A 9,897-nucleotide genomic window follows, 5' to 3' on the forward strand; every position below is an offset into this window, starting at 1 on the left:
TGAACAATTCTGTGATTCCATACTAAATCTGTGGGTTGCTACCAGACATCATTGCCAAGACTGCTCTAGAAGTGTCACTGCCACCTCCAATTTGCAGCCTAGTGGTAGGGCAGCTACCACTTGAACCAGAGCTTCTGGAACACCCCCCAGCTGAGCAGAGTGAGCAGCACAGGAAGGAGTGGAGATGAGCAGCTGGTTCAGCAATGATTGCTCACAGCCAGACTTTGAGATCAGTCAGCTGCCTGCACACTGTGGTCATGATGGGGGCAATTAAATCTCTTGTCCTTTCCAGCTGTGACCCTCTGGCTTGCTGCAGATGTCCAAGGGTATGTCCTGTCACACGGGAGTGTTGGCATGTCCTGCCAGGGGTGTGAGATTTAGTGGCCCATGTGCTCCCTGGTTTGTGAAATGCAGGATGAGGCAGGATGAGCCTTGCTGTGTCCAAGGGTCAATAACTTCCCTGGCTTCAGCCTGAGGGGTTTGAGGTCTTTAACACCTCTCTGGAGCTGAGGAGCTGGGCCCTGCAGAGCATGGCAGAGCAGTGGGGAGCAGTGCTCTGCTTCCAGGCTGGTCCTCGTAGCAGCTGGCAGAGCACACACCAAGCTGCATGAATGGCTGCTCTGGGAATTCATTGCAACCAATTAGTCTGATTTTCAATTATCTGAGAGAAAGAACTTAGCTTATTAAAGTCTAATTACATTTTGACTAGTTCTTCATCTGTCTTCTCCTATTAAACCTGCATTTGGGGATGCAAGCAGGAGGGGAGCATTCGCAGCTGCCTGGAAACCTGTAAGATGGGAATGCTTGTGGGGCTTGCCAAAAAGGAGGACTCTGGATTTAACTCTGCATGTGTGACAGCTTGAGCCATGCCAGAGCAGAGAGTCAGCATCCAGCACCAGTCAGGCAGCTGCCATGGAAAAGGAACAGTGCTCTGGGCTTACTTCATGCACACCTTGTTTTCCTGGAAGATGCACAAGCACCTGAGTCCACCCTCACACCCATGTGTACTAGCTTCCAAAATCAACACACACCAAGGCAACAAAACTGGCTCTTTCATGGAGAACCCATTCCTCTGAGATGACATGTTCAGGCAGGTCTTATTAATTCAAAAAAAGGGTATCAATTTGATTTAAAAGCTGGTCCCTGACTGCACCACAGCACAGAACACTTTACCATGCTCATTCCCAGCTGAATGCCATGGGCTGACAAAGAGTGACAAAACTGCTGCATTCACCTTGAAGGCACCTGTGACCTACAGCCAAGATTGCCATGCAGACCCATCTCTCAGAAAGACATTTTTGCTTTGTTGTTGATTAACCTGCCTTAAATTATTGCTATGAAAATGTCATCCCCACCAATGAGCTTCTGGCAGGGAAGAGAGCAGCAAAGGCCTCTCTGAAGCAAGACTTGTGTTTCACGTACAACCTGAAATACATGTAAATGAGCAGCATCTTTCAGATTGGAGACAGTCACTTCAGATACATGTCTATGTCTCTGAGTGTTGCCAGTGCCTCCACCACTTCCCAGCACACTGACAGTGACAGTTTCAGGGATATGCCTGAAACCATACTCTTTGCTGGCAATGTTCTGATTTTCTCTTAACTCAAATTTCCATAACCCTGTGCTCGTGGAACAAACAAGTCTGAGAAAATGTCTATCTCTAAAATCAGAGGAGCACAAATTTTGCCAGATTGATGGGGAAATGCTTGGCTAAGTCATCTTAATGGCAGAACTAGTGTGAAGCCAAAGGTGTTTCCAACAGAAAGCTGGATCAGGCAGTTTTCAAGGCTGTTGAGGTTTAGTTCTTCCCCATGTTCACTGTTTTACAAAGACATATTATCTGGACTAAAATTAAATGAGGTTTTCAATCCCTCATTCATACTTAAGAACACTAAGTTGGATTCAGGAAGCCAAATAACTGCTTTAAAGGCATCTACACTTGCAAAATCTAATGAGACATTCCCTGTGCACAGACAGCAAAGCCCAGAGCAATGTCCCTGAGTCCTCTGTCATTTTGCCACTGGCCAGGGACTGTTCAGCTCAGGTTGTTGGCATAGGTCTGAACCACACCAGAACCATTCTCACACATTAACAGTATCATCAGTCAAGTTCCCATGCCCAGAAATGTTCCTGGTGTTCTCCATCTCTCTGGCACAGATGGAGCTGTAAGATCCATTTTATTCCAAGGATGGCTTTAAATGCTCACACCATCCCAAAATTTCTCTGGTTTGGCAAAATCACGTTTATTTGGAAGTAAGCAGCTTTCTTTGCCCCAGATTTTTGGTGGGTACCAGGTGCTCTGCAAACCTGAGTAGAGAGCAAGCCCAGTGCCAAGCTGGCAGCTCCAGTCAGGCTCAAGGATGGGGCCAGGGCGGGGCAGGGAGTCTGAGGAATTCCACACCAAAACGTCTTCAGCAGCCTCAGCAGCAAAGCAGCTGGAAGACACAGAAAGAGGGAAACATTTCCCTTTCAAACAGAGAAAGTGTCAGGCAAAGTCTCCAACAAGGCAAAGCTGGCTCTCTACTCTGTCATTGTTTGGCCTCAGTCTCCCTTGAGTCCCTGACTCTGATGGCATCAACTTGTCCCTCTCTGGCAGAGCTAAAGGACTACAGAGGCTTCACCTGGAGGCTAATGGCTCTTGCACAATCGATACAAGAGACCCATGCTGAGGGTAGTGGATTTATGGAGTGATGTTCCTGAGTAAAGGCACTGCAGATTTCAAGCCATGTCTCTGCCAAGTGAACCCAACATGGACTGCCTCAGCTTCCTCCAGAGAAAACAGGGTCACAAAGCTGCTGCTTTAACCAGGACTGAATTAAAACTCCATATATAAGCATCAGCTGGACAGACCTCATACATTTGCTGGTGGCTGGAGCCACTTTTTGGCTTGGGAGGGAAGGTGGGAGTGCCTTTTTGCCCACAGCTGGGAGGGCAGAAGGGAGACACAGGAAATTTCCGTCTTGCTTAATAGACGCCCGTTTGGGGAGCATAGCACCCTGGAGACCTTGTCAGGGCCTAGGAAACATGTGTTCTCTTCTTAGATCTGTCATGAGGATTTATAAAAGTGGTCTGTTACCCCTTTCCAGCCCCCAAATGCTTGTCTTGTCTTGGAGACCAGCTCTGGGACATCCATCACTTGGGATGTGGGCAAGCTGTTACCTAGGACCACAGCACCCTGCTGTGGGCCCAGCTAGGACCAGGGATTGTTCATCACTGCTCCCTTGTGTGTCACACCTGCAAAGACAAGAGTGTCCTTCCCTTTAGCCAGCTGGGGACACACCTGGACCTGGGCCGGAGGTGTGGCAAGGAGCCAAGGTGGTGGTAGGCCATCATCCCAGACCATGAGAGGGGTTCAGCCCCTCAACCCCTCTAGCATCCAGTTTAAACCTTCAGAGATCCACTCCAGCTATTGCTCAGGCTTTGCAGGAAAACGTGTCTAGAATGTGTCTGGTTCCCTCCATCTATCTACAGAACAAATCCAGGACTGCCAGAAAAGAGGCAGGAAACTGCTACTTATCTAATTTGATTTCATTTTACTTCTTTTTTATTTTCTGAGCTCTCAGAAATGTGTTCAGTCTGGATTGAGATTACAACCTGAGTAATGCCTCCCTGCCTAAAAAACACCCAAACTGTTACCATAACAACCTGACTCTGTGCTTTATTACCATGGTGATTCTCAGGAATTATTAAATACTGTGTATGTTTGGTGCAGGTGCTCTGGTGCATCTGATGCCAAGCTCAGGTTGGGATCCTTCTTCCCCCCACAATCTGTCTGTCTGTCTCATCATGTTTAACTCTTCCATTCCCTCAGTCCAGACTGCCAAGGCAGGGGAAAGAGGTGGGTGTCATCTGGGACTTTGGTGTTTTCCCCACCACAGGGACATCTATATGACCATTGTTTTCCAGGTGGGTCAAGCCACCTCTATTTCTGCAATTGTACAGCCAGTGATTCCATAATCAGAGGATTTCCCTTTGCAGGCAGTTCAGTAGGGGAAAATGCTATCACTCTCCTTTCTCTGCTGTCTCCCTGCTGCCTGTCTAGAAAGAAAAAAATCCAGCTGGAACAGAATCACAGCAAGTGGGGACCAGCCCAGAGACAGGCAGCTGTGCCTGGAGGAGGATGGTGAAGATCCAGAGCAGGTTGCTCTTGGTGGGCAGGAAAACTTGACTGACCACAGAGTCATAGAGTCAAAGAATCATTAAGGTTGGGAAGGACCCCCAGAGACCATGTACTGCCTCCTGTTTTCAGAGAAGGGATGCAGACTAGATGGATCAGTGACTCAGACCAGTGTAACCAGTCCCATGGGCTTGTGTTCCACTGCTAGGAGGAGATCTTAGATGAAACTTGATGGCTGGTCCTCAGTCTGCCACTGATGTGATGATCCATCTAAGCACATCCCTTCTCTCCCTGTCCCTCCAACAGCATCTCTCAGTCATGCTTGGACAGGTCCTGGCACCCCAGTGGCACTCTGGAAGTTATTGTGCTACAAGTAACAATTGCCAAAAAAAAATTAAAAATATAGTCATAAATAACAGTTACAAAAAAACTGTTTGAATTTTCTTGGGAGCTGGTAGGCACTTGTGAGCTTATGCTAAATGAGGAGGTGTTGGATGAAAAACTACAGCTTGTGGGGAGGGGCAGCAGAAGGAGCTGTTAGGGTAGCCCTTCAGTAGCAACCTCATCCTCCAGCTGCAGAACTCATGTCTTGGGGCAGGACAGCTGGGTTTTCAGAATCTGAGATCACAGCTCTTCCTCTGAGATCTGGGGAGCATTGTGGTACCCTCAGTGTGGTGCCTTCCCTTAAGCAACCATGACTTCACCTCAAGATGGTCTTTAGACCCATAACCTCTGATCCAAGGGGTTCCTTCATGATGCCAGCCTTCTTTTCCACAAATAATTCCTCCTCGGTGGGCTAATCAGGCTTTTACTGGGAATCGAATTGGATAAGGATGTGTGCAAGTGTTTTAAGCGTCTCAACCCTGCACAAGGAAGGCAGAAGCATATGAGGACGTGCTGTAATATGGCAAAGGTGGGTGGTTCCACCAGCTGCTTCCTCTGAGGACCTCCAGCTGGTGGATGGATTGGCAAGAGGGACCAAATGCCAGCTGAAAGCAGGATGGGATGGGAGTTGAGTGAGTGCATCTGGGTTATCCTGTGACAGCACAGCAGCCTGGAGATGCAGATACACCTTTAGGTTACAAACACAAGTACAGCCCAAGTATTTGCAGAGCTGGGTCATTGCATGCTTTGGGTTTTTCATGTCTTACCCTCATGTCTGACCAGGCTGTGCTCCCGCAATGGGAGTGGTCTGCACTCTAGCAAAGAGACCATGGAATCATGGAATCCCAGAATGGTTTGGGTTGGGAAGGATCTTAAAAGCTCATCCAGTTCCAACCCCTGCTGTGGGCAGGGACCCCTTCCACTATCCCAGGCTGCTCCAAGCCCCAGTGTCCCACCTGGCCTTGGACACTGCCAGGGATCCAGGGGCAGCCCCAGCTGCTCTGGGCACCTTGTGCCAGTTTGCATCCAGGGCATTACTCCAAGCAGTCTGTTCCAGGAGATCAATGGCCACAACACCCCTCACAGCAGCACGGACTAAAATCCCCTTCCAGGCTGCTGTGTGAGGCCACTTTACGTGTGGCAGTAGGAGAGCAGACCCTCTCCACTGAGAAGGTGGCTCAGGTCTGCAGACCTGCAATTGCTCGTAAAAACCAGAGCTGCCTATTCAGCTGTTCCACTGGCACCAAGAGGACATTTCAAAGTTTTGAATCACAAATTCTGCCCCTGCTGCCACATTGTCACTGTGCTCCTAAGGCTGACACACACAACAGGTCAGTGGCAGCGATCAGAGACAGCACTACACTGGTCCTGCTCTGCATCATGTGGGAACCTTGAGAAGGTACTCAGCAAATAATGATTAATTTAAAAACATTCTCTAATCATGTTTTTCCCTCTGGGAAAGGCAGAGATCTGTTCCTCCAGATTTACATCCAAGTGGCTCAGCTCATCAGCTCCTCCAGTATCCAGGATTGCTTTCCCACTACAGAAGTGAACCCAGCAGGAATATTGTTGGTGTAACAAAACACAAATTATTTCTACCTCACACCCACAGCCAGAGCTGTAATTCCATCACAGAACAAAGGTCAGGAGTCTTCCTCCTCTCACATAATTCAACTTTGACAGGTCATCAGCTAGAGGTTTTAACTCAAAGGCTGAAATCTTGCTTTGCAAGAGGCACTCAGAGCATTTTTATGAGTCTCTGTTTCAGCACTGTGCAGGTATTCAACATGAGCCTGGAATACACAGTTCTTGATTAATTCATTTGCTAGTGGAAAGTGATACTTGCTTGCGAAAAATGATAGTTGTTTCTGCTTTAAAGAAATACCTCTAATTACACTTCACTTCAAGGTGAGATGATTATACCTGGAACTAGGATTGAAATTCCTGAACTACACACACACAGAGAAGTAATAAAGACAGCACAAAATTCTTTTGAAACAGATTGGTTTTTTCCTGAATGTTCACCACTTTTCAAAAATTACAAAACCTCAAAGACTATAACAACGTAGCACTTGGAAAAAGAGGCTGGTGTGTACAAAAACAAGCATGCTTTTGTTTTAAGGGTGGAAAGGGGTTTATATTTATCCGTGTTTTTTTCTTCCTCCACCACAGAGCAAAAGAAGAAAGTACCAGTTTATTTAACAAGATAGGTCAGGAAAATAAGGAACAACATGCTTTCCCTGTTACAAAACTACCAGAAGATGCATGCTCAAGGTCCAAAACACAACAGACTGACATTTTTTAGCATGCAGACTTTGTTTTATGACCCACACTTCCCTTCCCCTGCCCCTCTCAAAGATGAGGTCTGTGCCCTGTATTTTGCTCTCCCATTAGTTTGTTCTTTTGTTTTCTTTTTGTAACGGCTTATTTGCCTTTTTTTTTAGCCCTAAATCCCAGGTAGTGGTATCCAAGGTAACAGCAGTAAGGAGTCCAGATCGCCACACTATGACTGTTTCTGCAAGTTTCATGCAAAACTTAAGCCATTTCTGTGTGCAACACAATGCCGGTCATTTATTGTGCTTCACACAGCTCTGGGGTGGTTTTCTCATCTGCCACCACATTTTGTTGACTGGGAAAAACAGGTTTGCTTTCCCATGGACACAGACAGACTAAAAGACCCCTCCCCCACTTCTCACTCCGCCCAGTTGCCCCAAACACATGGGAATGTGCATCTCAACACCAGGTCCATACAGTTCACTTGCCTACAAGAGCCCGGTGGCTTCAGTAAAGTCCCATGATTGCAGCGCCCACGTCCTTGGAAGGTCTTCGGTCTTTCACCAGAAAGTTAATCATGCTCTCCGACTTGATAAGCAGGTTGCAGCCCAAAAAGAAGATGCCAAACATCACAGTCAAGGAGAGGACACAGAGGACAGCAATCTGCACCACCCTTGTGATGAAAAGGCTCCTCTCATCGGGTGCCAGGACCAAGGAGCCACCATCAGTTGCCAGCACCGTGCTGGTCCCATTGCAGCAGGCCAGGAGCATCCCCAAGCCCTGAGTCCTATTGGGATCAGCTGCCTGCTCCAGGAGAGTCTGGTTGAAAAAGGATCCATTCATGGTCTATGTGTGACTCCAAATCTTCAGGAAAGGTAAAAGGGAAGCTTGTTATCTCCCTGTCCACCCTTCACGAGCCAGAGCTCGGCAGCTCCAAGCAATCTCCTGTCTTTCCTCTCTCAGTGCCCAGGATGGAGAGGGAACTTCCTCAAGGCTGTGAGCAGGTGGGAAGCCGGTCCGTGCAGCCGACAGATGTCTGGATCCCAGATCTCTCCTGGCAGAGCATTAGCACGAGCCCCCAGACAAGCAGAAGGAGAGACAAAGAAAAGGAGAAAGGGATCTGGGGGAGAGGATGGCAGCCGGGGACCACCCCATGCCCCCTGCCCTCCCAACCTGCCCCCAAACAGTGAAGCAGTGCTGCCAGATCCCGGGGTTTCTCCCGCTGCAAGGAGAGCTGGTGTCTGCCGGCTGGGAGCTCCACAAATGCAAGTTACAAGCTAAAGTCTTCACCGTGCTCAAAGAAAAAACAGCAACTCCACCCCCTTCCAGCCTCCCCCAGGCCCGCCTTCCTCCCCCTCCATGTTCACCCTGCTGCCCACCCCTTTCCCATGCTGCACACCCCATCTCTGCCCTGCCACCCCCACCCCTGTGCCACCCCCAGGTGGGGCCTGACCCACCCCTAAGGTCCTGCAGGGTGGTACCTAGCTCATCCCTCCCTCCAGCCCTCCCACCTGCTCCCAAAAGCATCCTGCATGGTGAATGTTCATCCGGACTGCTGGCAGGTCCCTGTTCCCCTGAAGGCTCCTGTAAGCCTCAGGTCAGCACTGCTGTCACCGATCTCCTCTTGCTGCTCTGTGCCACCCACTCCTTCTCCGAGCAGTGTGGTCCTACCCAGCCAGTCCACCCCCAGCTCTGCTTGGTGATGCCTGTCCTGTGCCTCCAGAGAAGAGCTGGATACAGCCCCTCTCTGCATCCTGTTCGTCTGGCTGGGGGCTTCTTCCTCCGGGCACGTGGTCTCCCTTTCCTCCCCTTCTCACTTTAGCTCCTCCAAAGGGAGGCACTGCACCCTGATCTCTGCTCCATCCCCAGCTTTGGGTCCCACAGCAGCGTCACTGCAGCATCCAGGGCCAGAGCATCACAGGCCCCTTAGTCCCACCAAGGCACCAGGGGAAGTTTCACCATCACTCCCCTCTCTGTGTCTGCATAAGCTTCCAAAGTGACACCACGAGTCAGGGTGCCAAGCTTGTCAGGCTTACTCCTGCTCCTGCTCATCCCAGGCCTGTGCCCACAGGAGTGCCATGTCCAAGCTTCCTGGCTTTGTCCATTGGCATTTGCCTGGAAATCTGTCTGGATGGCCCAGAGTAGCAGGTCACCCTCAAAGTACCGTGTGAGGACTTTGCCCTGGTTTATCCATGTACATGCTGGCTTGTTTCCTTTGCCCAGCCTTTAAGGGGATTTAATAAAACAAAAATGAGGATTGATGAGTTGTAGCTCAAGTCAGGAATGTGTGGGTGGCTGAGGGTGGCGGGCAGCTTGGCAGGGACAGTGTCAAGTGATCTTCCTTTTGGGCAGCTGTGACTTTAGGGGCTCAGACCTGTTCAGTTCAGGGTTTACTTGTTGCATTTTCTTCCTTGTTCTGAATTTGGCATTTCTCTCTGGGTTGCTGCCCGCTCTGCTAGGGCAGTTGCAGCAGAAGTTATGCAGGAAGGGGGGGAAAACCCTGATCCAAGGAGCATCTGCTAGTGTTTAACCTGGGACAATCCCACGGGAAATCAGAGCATCCCCAGTGCCCCAGCCTGGCACTGGGGATCCTCTCCCTGCATGCTCTCAGACTGAAGGAGTTTCTGCTCCCTCTGGTGGCTCCAGCTCCAACATCTCCTCTCCCAGCACACCCCAGCATGGATTTGGGCGGCACCCATTGCTCCTGGGTCACAGCCTGTGGTGATGGGTCAGCCAGGGCTCCCAAACACTCCCTTGCTGGCTTCTGCCTTCATCCCACCAGGGACCCCAAAATCTGGAGCATCCCACTGCCTATTATGCAGTGCCTGGAGGTAACATTGTGGAATCTTGGAATGGTTTTGGTTGGAAAGAACCTTAAGTCATTCTAACACCCTGTCATGGGCAAGGACATCTTCTGCTAGACCTGTCCAAACTGTCCTTGAACACTTCCAGGGATGGGACATTCAATCCCAGCAATGTTTTTAGGACAAACAGCACCTTCTTGCAGTTTGCAAGGAAATTCCACCTAAACATCTTTGACTGAGTTCATTCCATCCTTGTCCTCAGACAAGACCGGCCCAGGAAGGTGAAGGCAGGTCAAATACTTCATTTTGCGACTTTTT

At 49.5% G+C, this 9,897-nt stretch overlaps 1 protein-coding gene across 1 annotated transcript; it reads right to left on the reverse strand.

Annotated features, from left to right (window-relative positions):
* Positions 1–6,488: 6,488 nt before the first annotated feature.
* RPRML (reprimo like) lies at positions 6,489–8,466 on the reverse strand. Its single transcript, XM_071450827.1, has 2 exons — positions 8,287–8,466; positions 6,489–7,829 (listed from the first exon to the last, which is right to left on the reverse strand). Exon 2 carries the CDS (start codon positions 7,616–7,618, stop codon positions 7,283–7,285), a length of 336 nt encoding a protein of 111 aa, XP_071306928.1. The 5' UTR covers positions 7,619–7,829; positions 8,287–8,466; the 3' UTR covers positions 6,489–7,282.
* Between the last annotated feature and the right edge of the window lie 1,431 nt (positions 8,467–9,897).

This window comes from Agelaius tricolor, unplaced genomic scaffold, assembly GCF_023055355.1.
Source record: "Agelaius tricolor isolate 1412-34295 unplaced genomic scaffold, bAgeTri1.0.p SCAF_31, whole genome shotgun sequence".
In the NCBI taxonomy this organism is placed as follows: Eukaryota; Metazoa; Chordata; class Aves; order Passeriformes; family Icteridae; genus Agelaius; species Agelaius tricolor.